We start from the raw sequence: 12,783 nt of genomic DNA on the forward strand, positions 1-12,783 counted from the left end.
GTTCATTAAATGTTTTTATAGGAATTTTGTTGTATTTTCTTACAGTATGCAAATTTTTCTCACGAGTATTACAATGAAAGTTCGTCTATTTTTTATTATTAATTAGCTTCCTAAAGCTACTTACTTAGCTAATACTTAGACACGTCGATCTTATTTAGCAATTTGTCGTAGATTAAATTGCACGGGAATTTCGTTACATTATAATATAATCAAATAAACCAGAGTCATTTCGCAATAACGATTGATTACTCCAATTTTGCATGTTCATTCCGAATTTCCAGATGCTGTTTATTTGCATCGATTGTATCTGCATTATTTATCGCTTCGCACTGTTTATGCCTACTATATTTATCTATTCATTATACGTATGAATATTCTGTACATATTTTTGTTTCACACTTGGTTCCATAGAATTCTTATATCTTAATTTAATAGTTTAATTTAATAGCTTGAAGATTTTAGAAAGGGATTTTGATATTTGACATCAATTTATTCCTTTGTATAAAATCTACGAAGGTGGAAGAAAACTATTTGTTCGTGGTTTAATAAGAATGCAGAAACATGATTTATATGTGTTTTTGAAAACGATATTCGACTAATATCATTAATATTTCTACGATAAATTTTGAGAGAGACAGTCATTTATCTCGTAGAAATACTGAAAAATACCTCAAGAAATCTTTCACGGTATAAATATCTTGCAGGTTTCTTTCCTCGATGAGATGTTTATGATCTTCGTATCCATTCAAATTCTTAAACTCTCATAAAATATGAGACAAAATTGCAAAATATAAGCTTCACTTTTTCATCGATACTACAATATCGAATCTTTATTCCATTTTGCAACACTATTTTTCAATCATGTTCCTCTTTATTTTTATTTTTTTGCGGGTTTACTATGTTCGAGAAATCAACAAATGGAAGTGTTTTACTCGACTAACTCCCATTCCCTTAAACCGAGTCCAATGGAATTAAATTTTATGGTCCGCTTAACTCCTGCCTTTTCTCACACGATTCTGCGTTTCATCGCAGAAGGAAGCCACTAAATCTGCACTGGATCATCGTCAGAACGTAACTCTTCTCTGTCCCACCATCGGAAAACGATTCCCACCCTTTCAACCACCTTACGAGACACGCGTTGCTCACAACTTTCGAACTTCGTCGTAGAAAGCACGAGGTGGAAAGTGCGATCACTAGGTCTTTCTAAAGCGGCCAAGCAGAGTAGATATTTCTCGGTTTATCGAAGGTTGATCCTTTTGGCGGTATATTCAGTATCTCCTAAGGTATCACAGAGTGCTTGACAGAAAGTCTTACGTAAAACTGAAATAAATAGAAAGGAAAGAAAACACCGAACCGATGGAAACTGAATCGTTCACTAAATCATCGCGCGATGATCGAAGACGCGACGCTGATCGTCAATGTTTCAACCGCCACGATTTTCTTCTTTGTTCATCGTTTCCTGCGTCTCTTTAACGAGATCCGGTCCCCCAGCCTTGTCCTTGTTCACCCTGGATGGGTGCTGGCTGTTCGCCGGAGAAGGAAAAACGGCTGGAAACGCTACTAAATCACCGTCAGGATCAGGACTCGGGGGACGACGATCAACGATGCCGCTTGAGGGAGTGTCTCTACTCCTCCAGCATCACCTGTTGGTATCGTATCCCGGTCACAGGCTATACAGGGTGGCAAGGGGAAAATCTGCTCGAGCTAGACACCGAAAACACGCTTGCGCGAATGCAGATCGATGTGTTATATCGCAAGCTCTCTTATACGGATCCTCTGCTCTAGCTCTGTCTCCTTCTCTTGAACGTTTGTTGCGAATGAGACGTGACGCGACGTCGACGCTTATCGTCGATTTGACGAGTGCTATTGTGTTTATCGGACGTTGCTTTGCATCTTCTCTTTTTTTGCTTCTCTTCCTTTTTTGGGTACAACTCGATGAAACCTTTCTGTTCTTCTTTGGTCCTCATTTCGAGCTGAAGTTGGAATTCGATGATTAAACCAGATTGATGACTTTTGAAAAAATTTTGGTTTAATTATTAGTACTGTAATTTGGTTTGTTTTATTGATTCAGTTATTTGAAAATGTTTTATTAATAAATAATTTCAGTTATTTTGCGATTTTTCTGCTATGTAGCTACTTTGCCATATTATTTCTTTCGTTTTCAATCCAACCGTGTTTTTCTGTTTCGAAGCTTTCCAAAGTTTCAAAAGAATGTGGTAGATATAATTGATTTCATATTTCAATTTTATTCTATTTTTCTGGAAAAATTCTTTGTTTAAAATTTAAAATTCTTTGTTTATTAAACCAAGAACGAGATTGAGATTAAATTTCAAAAACTATATATTCAATCCGAAACGAAATGCCACGATACATTATACGTTTTTAAGTCACAATTAAAGTCGGAGTTAAAGTTGAAAGTAACCAAACTTTGGTAAAAATTCAATCTAATATATAATATATAATATAATTATTAGATGCACATAATATTTTTATTAGTATAGGTTTTTTTAGTTCAACACGTTTCGAAATTATTCTTTTAAGGTATGCACAGAGCTGTATATTCTTTGATTAATCGATTTTCCGTTATCGATTCTTATATTTTTCTTTGCGCTTTGTTTCAGAGACGGATGACTTCTTTTGACAAGAAATTGTTGATCAAATCCATTGGCTCGTAAAAGCTTAGCATACTACTACTACGTATACTTACTTTTTATCCCTTTAACAGTTTCGATATGTTGGTACTATTTATACGACATTTATTAGACTCAAGAAGATTTGGTTTTAAGAAAATTTTATAAAAGATTAAGCGAGAATTCAATATGCATCAATCGTATAACGTTAATATTATACGTTTAACGAATTATTGTTTCGTATTTATGAATTGTCAGGGAGAAAAATGAAGAGATCCTTTTGTCACTGTATCGACTAGTTTTGTAAATAATGTTTATTAGATAATGCGTGCTTACGAGTATTAGGTAACATAATGTATTCTACGGTCCTTCATAGAAGGTGTACAAATCATTGTTCCAGCAATGTCTTCTAGATTAACATAGATAAAATCATCATCGTTGTCATCGCTATCGCCTTTGTCCTTGTTCGATTCGTTAAATCTATTTCTCTCGCCTGAGTTTGTTACCGTGCGAGCCATTTATCTTGACCGACACTTAAAATCGAATCTGTTTGTCAAACTCTGAGACCATTACTCGCACTTTTGCTGAATTCTCAGAAATTTTTCCCGCATTTCACGGCAAATATCTTAAAATATCGAAGCGTCAACGGATAGTAAAAAATGTTTCGCGAAGTCAGTAGAGCCAACATGTACGTGTGAGAAAAAATATTCTTCTGGATGGATCTTTATCTGTTTATTTAAGTACGAGGTTTATTCTTCAGGTTTGTAGCATCTTTTACTTCAAAGAGTTAGAACTTTAATCTAGTTTAACTCACGTTCTAAGAAAAAAAACTATTAAACAAGATCGACTACATCATGCAACGTGATGAATCACTTTGTTGAACCGAATGGTATGCTCTTCCTCAAAATCAAGCTGATCAAATAAATATTCGGGCGCGATAGAAACGCGCAGTTGGCCTCCGATTTCTAATAAACATCATTCGATTTTAGTGTTCCGTTACACGAGTCCACGATGATCGATTCAGCATTCCCACGAGTCTTTCAACATCAAACAAACCGAAGTCCCTAAAATTATAATAGCTTATACACGATCTACGGTTCACCACTTTGGGTATAACTAAAACTGTTAATAAATAACGTATCACTTTTGGATGTTTTCTTTTTCTAAATTCGCCAGGGCTATTCGGAGCGTATATAGCTCGTGAAAAATTGGCCTGACTTTTCTTTTAAAAAATGCTCGATTTCTTTCATTTCCCTTTATGTTCGCTCAGTCACTTTTCTCCCTCATTCGCATTCTGCATTCATCCTTTACTTCTATATATATATATCTATATTTGTTTTGTTTTGTTTATATAATATATATAATATATATTTTTATGTAGGTAATAGCAAGTAACTTAGTCTTATGTGTCCGTTTCACGTTCGTAATTATAGCAATCTCGAGTCGAATGAAGATTAATTTATTTACGCACGGCATTCTGCATATTCTCACCATTTCATGTTCATAGGATTGTATGTCGTGTACGTGTACATGTATGCGTGCGTATTCCCCAATGATTGTATAAGATCGTGTAAATGTTTGTATTGTATACATGCTTGTAAACGTACTATTTTCCTTAGGTAGTAGGTATCAATAGTGTCTCTTGCTTGTAGCGTTAATAATTAATTTATTAAAACTTTCTATATCATTTTAATCCTCATAGTCTCTTTAATAATCGCCTATACATTCCATCTCGCTCTCTCCCTTTTCTCTCTCTGTTACTTATCATCATACGTCTTCTTTACAATCTCTCTCTCTCTCTATCTCTCTCTCTCTCTCTCCCTCTCTCGCTCTCTCGTAAATAGCTGCCCTTTTATTTCGTAAACTCTCTCTTTTATTAGTTTAAATTCATCTAAAAAGATTTTCGCGTGCAGTGTTTGTCGAACAGCTCGAGAATCGGTTTTATCATAACAACAAACTTGTATACTTCCATTTATTTAAAAAACGTTTATTTCAAAATTCGTCTATTTGATAATTTTCTATTTAAAAAAGTATAATTCAATCGTAACAAACAACTAGTTGAGTTAATGAAAATAATAAACATGATATAAACAAAAATGCTTTATTGATGGTTTAAACAGGATAGATTGCCGCAAGTCGAAAAAAAGAAAGATAAAAAATATTTGTACGGTACATCTTTAATATTGGAAAACGTATGTTTCTATATTGATTGGGCTGTTCTAAGTTTAGCTTTTCTTCTCATCTATATTGCATCCTGATCTGATTGCATCGAAGCATTATTAAACAATCTAAAATCATCGAATCTTACACACTTTTCTCGAGCGTTCGACATTATAACAGTTTAAGTTTAAATAGACAAATGAACGAAATATCAGCATTATGTTTTCCAAGTATTTAATCGGTTCCAAGTCTAAAAGTGGCAATTGTTGAGAGTTTAAACATTAAATATTAATTTGAATTTTTATTAAAAGTAACTTATAAATCTTCAAACGCTAAAACTCGCGAAGGAGAAAGCTAGAGTGAAACAACTTTAAGGGAAAAGGAAACGTTAGAGAGGAGAAAATATCTAGAAAAGAAAACAGCCTACAAATTCAATCATTTAGGTAATAGTTTATAAATATCTAAATTATCTAACGATTATTATTAACGAATTATATCTTTACCGAATAAATAGGGAAAACACAATTCTGCAACTTCGTTCAATTTATCTCTTCATACGTACATTGGCTACAAAATTTTTCGCCACGAATGGTCGCAAGTATTACATTCTCGAGGAATAAAGTGAAAAATTGTAGCCAAGATCAGACAGAAACGGCTTCAAGTTTTCTCAAGTTTCGGTTTTTGAAACTGCTTCTCTTGCACATCCCCTGTTATATACATCTGTGGATTACACGTCGATATATCCTATTTACATGCGCGTGTCTCGTCTTGCCAAACTTGCCCTTTTGTGCGTTTGGACATGTCGGTTGTAATTGTATATAATATAGTAAGTTACAATATTATTAATCTGAGTTTCTAGGCAGTTGTGTGTTGTTTATATTATGTACGTTAAGATATATCTCTAAGGTTCTTCTGCTTCTCTTTCTCACACTCTCTCACACTGTTTCTCTCTCTATCCAAACGTTTTACTTTCGCCCTTTACACGAACAATTGATTTTGGCCTCTGTTTTCTTGCTAAATCGGTTCAGAAAAGGAAGGTTCATCTACGCATGCGTGCTTGATCGTTTCGCTACTTAATTCATAGAAAATGAACACGTTGAACAGTTTTCGTTCGACGTTCGAGCCTTTTAAAAAGATCTTTCAGCGTATCGATACTCGACTCACAAAAGAAAATCATCGATAAATAAAATTTGCAAAAATAGGAATTCGACTTGATTCTCACGCGAGAATAAAAAAATGTAAACAAATGTTTGCCTTTATCTTCTTGAAATGCTCGAAACATCGATTTCCTTCAACTCGTTCGATATTTCTCTTGATTATTATACAACGAATTATTTCAACCGTATCCATTTCTCATTCTTCCACTTGCACTCATGTACTCACGCACGCTCGAAATGATTATCTAGAGTTTCCTCCCTCACGAGTCGATTCGAAATTAATTTCTTTTCGGCATTTCACGCGGCTTCGAAACCCATCTTCGGCAATTTTTTTTCGCCTCGAAGAAAAAACGTGATCTCTTCTTCTCCCTTATTTTTTCTCCCTATTTTTTTCTTTATACAAAGAATACACCGTTGCGGCTATACGAAACTAGAATGGTACCATTTTGTCTACATGTGAATAATTCCATGAGTCGTGTGGTTGTAACGCTATCGTAAACACAAGAGTGAGTCTTGTTTCCATCTCCATGTCCTGATCAATGGTATTGAGCAATGTACTGCCGTCGAATCAATCGTTTGAGAAATATACTTCGTCTCCCTCGAACATCGTTCATGAAAAATTTTGAACAGCTATAAATAATGTATCATCATTGATAGAATGTCGAAATCAAAGAAGCGAATCAAATACGAATTTCCTTTTCTTTTTTAGCATTCAAAGAATTTACTGTTCTCGACGCCAAGTATTTCTCAAAGAATCGATCCAATCAATATTTTTAACGTGTTAGACTTACTCTTTACGAATTAGAAATCGTAAATATCGTCCTATTGGTCTTTTACACTACTTAATCGTTCACTACGTGGCGGTTATCAGTGTTATTGCTGCTAAGAGTTCGTTCAACAGGATCCTGTTGTCTCGCTAAGGTTATTTTATCGGTAGACAACAAATTCTGCTTGTCGATTTGAAATTGTTATCCTTGTTAACGTCGAGGAAAACGCAAGCGTACGTATTTTTACTTCGAGGAAAAAAGCTTCCACTAACGATCGTACTCAAGACCTTTCGCTTCGTGTAAAGTAATTAACGATCATTCGCTGTATAACCCGATAGCCTTTAACGCAATTGTTCTCTACGTCCTTTGAATTTTACGATATATTGTGAATATCGATATAGAATATAGTGTTGAGGGGCTCAGTGAAAAAGTGGTACAAGCGAATTTTTTTTTCGACACTAAATAGGGCAGAAATATGAAGAAATGATATCTGCGTTTATGTAGAACGCAAAAGATTTTGCTATGAATAATCAAACCTTTATAAATATAATAACGAGTATTGTTATTGTGTATAGTTGAAAGAATAGGAGTAGCAGAGATTTGTTTTGGCTAATACGTATTATAACAAGTGATAGTGCAAGTACTTTGGGTATTTTATATACTTTTTATATATTAAATGTATTCTATCCATTTTTGCATCTTTAAATTTCTCATAAATGCATAAAAATCCGCAATCTAACAACGTGTTTTAATTAGAAGCATATGCATTTCTCTATTAGAGTTTAATTTTATTTATAGTTTTCTTAATTGAGAATTTTTTCATTCGTATTAGCTTTCCTCTGAACCCTTCTTTTGATCCTGTCGAATCTATGGACGATATATCTCTTAAAATTTTCTTTTGTACAAAACGATACTTAGTTGTATTAGATCATTCAATAAATTTATATCGCGATCCGTGTTTACTTTTCGTAATGTGTTTTATGTACGTATTGGGTAAGCGACTAAAATGACTAATCTTGTGGCATGGAGTTGAAGAAAAGATATGAAGAAAATAAATGATAAGTACTACCCAATAGTGCAATAAGTTTTTGATTAAATGCGATAATATTAAGCCAACTAGAAATACTAATGTTTTTGAGATGTAAAACGTTATAAATACGGGACACAGAAATCTCAACAAAAAGTAAAGATTTAATTAATAACGTTAATTGACGACGAATTAAACATGCAAGATATATCGTCCAAAGTGTTGCAGAAGCATCGTGTGGCGAGATATTTTGTCCTTAAATGCGTCTGTGGATACAAATAGGTTGATACAGAACGAATTTTTGTTAATTCCTTCACCACGGATTAATCTTCTACCAGAGTCGTAGAATGGTGCTGCGAGTTGTCGAAGGCGCCTTGGTTTCTTTTATATAATATATGTATATAATATATATATATATGTATAGTCGTTAACAATGTTAATTACAGGTACCTAAAAATTTCTCGCACGCGTTCCTCACGTCGGAAAAAAGTAAGAAAAGTCGAAATGTTCGTACAAGCTAGGACAGTCTACGCTAGTTTTCGGTATCATTCGCATCTTCTGATTCGCAGTGCGTTTTTTGTCTTTCTTCTTTGTGTCTTATTTTCATAATCGAGCGTTCCGTTTGCTATCTACCGGTGATACTTATCGTGATATTACAAAGTCGATAATGGAAAAACGTCGTTACGAAAAAATCAAAGACGCTTGCGAGAATTTCGTCGAGTAAACGCTAGGGAAATCGGTGTAATATTTGATGTATGCGAGCACGACGTTATATATATTTACAGTGTCTGCAATAATAGTAATTGATCCGATATTATTTCCCAATGTTTCACAACGCGTTTCACTTCGTAGCTCAGCTTTTGCCTCGTTCAAAATTTTCGCATCCTTCTCTTCTTGATCCTCAGCGTGTATCGTAGATTTTCGGATGACTTAGGACAATATCCGAGAGCGATTGGCAAACCAGATGAAATATTTGTTTAGTACTTGCTCACTGTCTCTAATTTAAGTTACATCCCAAAAGAAGTTCCCTTATCTAGATATGTAGAAGTATTTTCTACGTGTTCTCATTCCCGAGTCCTCGGCTTTATTTTATGATTTACCGACTAAAAAGTTTATTGCTACGTGTCGACTACTATATCGAAAGGGGATTTCGGCAATTATAGTTTCTCATGTCATAATGGTTCAGTATAAATTGGCTTGGCAGTGTTTCATATTGGTGAGCATAATAAATAGACCTGCCAATTTATCCGGATTTTCAATGCTTGATCTAATTTAGATAATATTCAAGTATCCAACATTAACGTCATTACGCCAAAATGACCAAGTTAAGTAGAGATTTGATTAAAAATTTCATATTGAATTTAATCTTCTATCGAAAAAGGAAATTTTAGATACAAAAGCTTATTCAGTTAGTGGTTGAATTTTCTACTTAATTTTCTAGTAAAAGGAAGGTGCCTGACACAAGGATGTTTCATATAGATTGAAAATTATCCATTTTGATTGGAATCTAAAGAATTTAGAAGAATTTAGTTATTTAAAATATAAATGTAACACTACTATAAAAAGTATGCATATACATATGTGTGCAAATCTAAATAATGATAATTGAATAGCGCAGTTGATTCTATGAAATATTCAATTTTTTATATAAATATTAATTGAATATTCGAATATTATCGATATCCGGATATTCGCAGTCCTAACAAGGTATTTCGTTTACAAATGAACCAGCAATTGCGTTAAATAATTGCGTCATGCATGCGTAATAGAAGCCTCGTTATAACAAACGTTATAAGAACATTTTTAAGGATTTCAGTCGGAGGTTGGAAACATTTAATAAGTGACGAAAAAGTCTTTCCTCTTAATGGTCTTTGGTGACGAACTCTAAATGACAAAAGTTCTTTGCCATTTGTAAATATAGAAACTCTAAAAGCTTGAAACAATCGTATATACGTAAATATTGGTTTTTATGATCTGGTTTCAAAATTTCTAATTAAATGTTACAAAAGTTTTATTATTTTCTCGCCGATTTTTCTAGTTCTTCGTTTTTTTTTCTTTTTTGGTTTTTCTTTAATTCCTTGGTCTTAAGCGCACTTATTAAGTTGACAAGGAGCAAGCATTCAAATGATTATCTGCGTCTTTAAGGGTATAATCTTCATATCATTCGTATTAAAAAAGAAAGTATATCAAGGATAGGTATAATATTTTGGAGATTCGTCTATTTTATATAGTAGTTATTTCGAATTAACTAATTACTCTATGTCAAGGATATTATCATGCAGTTGTAAATTATAAAATAAAATTTATCAAATTATTCAACGTTAAATCATGATTAATAGATCTTTTCTTTGATTGACATTTGAACGCGTGCCACCTAATATCGCTTGAGATCTTATATAATTATTCCAAGGTAGAAGTATCGAAAAACATTTATTGGAATTCTGTCAGGATAATACCAAGAAAACGTTTCTTAAAGAGTATCCTCGTTCGAAAGAAATTCTTCCTAGCAAGCATTTTTGGCCGCCTCGATTGTCCGCATCATTATACGCTATTCATTCAGGAACGCTTTTTCCTACGCTTATAAGTATTCATCTATGAATATCTTCAGGACGAGCTCAGATTTCTGTATAAAATTTCTATGTAGATGAATACGTTAATAAATACGCTTTATGCTATAAATATATTTCCAGCTGAATATATTTATGTACCTATAAATTTCAACAGTTTCGGTGTTAACACTTTTATAAATGAACAAATGTTCGCGGTTTCTCAGTAAAATTCCTTTGGGAGGTAATACAGGCGCAGTGTGTATCAAAAAGCTGATTTCCGTAAATGCAATCGATACAAGGAAATAAATAAAAAGTTCTCAATAATTATGTATCTGCTTGAAAGTATGGACGGACGTATCCAGCTATTAAAATAGCAGCAAATTAACCATTATACGTTATACAGATATGTTCTTTCAGCGAAGTGCGACAACAATATGAAAAACAAGATAGTTTGTTCATAAACTTAGTCAAAAATGGCCAAAAAAATACAATCGCATAATTCATGGCGGCGCGGCGTGTGAATGAGAGGAAAAAAAGATAAAGAAGAAAATTGAACTTGTCCTGAAGATGATCGTTCAACACATGGTCTCAATCTTATCAATTTTCACAGATGGAACGTACGTTCTTGTTCAATTTTTCATCTTTCATAAGGCGCGATCGAGTTCCCCGGAGAACTCAAAAAGATGTTATCAGGGAAAAGCGATCTTTCAGCTGATCCAGTCCGCACGTTTACAGGGTCCTATAGTTCCATGAGACGTGTCGAATCTTCGGCGATCGTAGAAAATCGAGGAATCCTGCTGTGAATGTCCTCAAAGAAGATCAAGACGCTCCGTAGACGCATGCGGAGTTGTCAGGTGGACTGATTTTCTCCACTGGCAATACCGCCGCTCTGTGCCATTCGTCGCGCACCTAAAATTCCATTTTTTTTAAATCTATAGAGTTAATAGCTAAGAACGTACGACAATATACATAAATATCGATAGAACTTAAATAATAATCTCGCGTAGAACGCAAATTTTAATTACTTTGGAATCTTTGAATTATTCAATGTTTTATAAGTAACAAACCCGAGGTTATAACTTTTTGAATATTTTATGATAAGGGCATTTTGTTTATCTTAGATTCCTTATTATTTTAACTAGTTTTGTTTTTAAAATTTTAGTTGGTTGTTACAACAAATTTTATCCGGTAAATCTTATAAATCGTAATAAACAAATAAAGATAATTTTCATATTATATTCGGAATATGAATTTTTAATATAAATTTATATTATATGTACTGTAGTATAAACTTATCCATTCCATCAATTCCTTTTGAACAAATATATTTCCTATACAATTAACACAAATCCTATTTTACTCTTTGATTATATCCATTTTAATTAATTGGCAAGAAATATAACTCACCTGCTCGACCTTAGCGAATACTCTCAATAAATTGAGGCCAGCTAGCTTTTTAATGTCTTCCTCCGTCCACGTTGGATCCTCCAGCAGAGTAGCCAACAATTGCGGATACCTCGAAACATCCTCCAAGCCGGTAGGAGTGCTGAAAAGCGCATCGATAATCGCAGTGTCGGTTTGTTTGATTCATAATGACCTCTATCATTCAGAGAATAGATGTTCGACACTAAAATTCGTTTCAGCAGTCTCGTATCAATGGAAGCAATTTTACGATTTACGCGTTCGTCTAAGTGTTCATTGTGTGTGCCAATGAAATGTTGGCAAACTCCCTCCCCATAGATACAACAGTAATTGCTTCATTGAGCCGAGTATCGATAATGATTATTCTCTGAATGCGCGTTGTTGTGCCGAGGATACTCGAAAGATAATTACAAATTTATCCCGTCGAAGCCGGCTCCTATTCCAACGTGATCGATCCCCGCCACCTTTCGAATGTGATTGATGTGTGCTGAAACAGCATGGTCGTCCTTAATAAACTTGGTCGTGCCGTGGCATTTGAAATGTGGATTTTATTATTTTCAACCTGCACTGTCATTACTGTACTCCATTTGAACAAAATGCTTTCTGCTTGATTGTTAATTGGTCCCGGTGCGCGTGTTAATCAGTTTCATATTAATTTACGTAAACGCGATCGAACAAAAGAAACGAATCATTGTTCAGCTCGAATATAAATGTGTTTTATCAACATAGTAGAAGTCAATCCATTCTTATATTTATTGTTTTACATCATTCCTCTCGATAGGAATGTCGCGTGTTCATTTCGCCGAAGTTCGGACTGGAGAGATTTCCGAGGTAATTTTTCGGAATTTCAAGGATTCTAAGTTCCAATTATTTTTTAATTCTCAGTTCCAACACAGAGCATGGCGATTTCAATCTTTCAGTCAACAGTCCAGTTATAAATTATATTATCTTGCGTACTTCACAAATCAGTTCACAATCGATATTGAATTTTAATTTTTACTTTTTAGAAATATCCGTATTTTCAGTATTTGCAAAGGTTTGACAACATTTATCGAAATAATAAATTCAGAA

General features: G+C 33.8%; 1 protein-coding gene and 1 long non-coding RNA gene across 11 annotated transcripts in view; one reads left to right on the top strand and one right to left on the bottom strand.

The window, feature by feature from the left end:
• LOC126923452 (uncharacterized) overlaps positions 1-12,783 on the top strand; it is a 130,081-nt gene that overhangs the window by 19,040 nt on the left and 98,258 nt on the right. The window lies entirely within an intron of this gene.
• The window catches only part of LOC126923435 (dipeptidase 1-like), a 145,146-nt gene continuing 143,246 nt past the window's right edge, over positions 10,884-12,783 (bottom strand). For all 5 annotated transcript variants that reach the window (XM_050736881.1, XM_050736884.1, XM_050736885.1 and 2 more), the window contains 3 exons: positions 12,124-12,199; positions 11,698-11,836; positions 10,884-11,199 (listed from right to left, as the gene is read on the bottom strand). In XM_050736881.1, the coding sequence (XP_050592838.1) occupies positions 11,110-11,199; positions 11,698-11,836; positions 12,124-12,199 (305 nt within the window). In that variant the 3' untranslated portion in view covers positions 10,884-11,109. The remainder of the gene's footprint in view (positions 11,200-11,697; positions 11,837-12,123; positions 12,200-12,783) is intronic.

This window comes from Bombus affinis, chromosome 13, assembly GCF_024516045.1.
Source record: "Bombus affinis isolate iyBomAffi1 chromosome 13, iyBomAffi1.2, whole genome shotgun sequence".
Taxonomy (NCBI): domain Eukaryota; kingdom Metazoa; phylum Arthropoda; class Insecta; order Hymenoptera; family Apidae; genus Bombus; species Bombus affinis.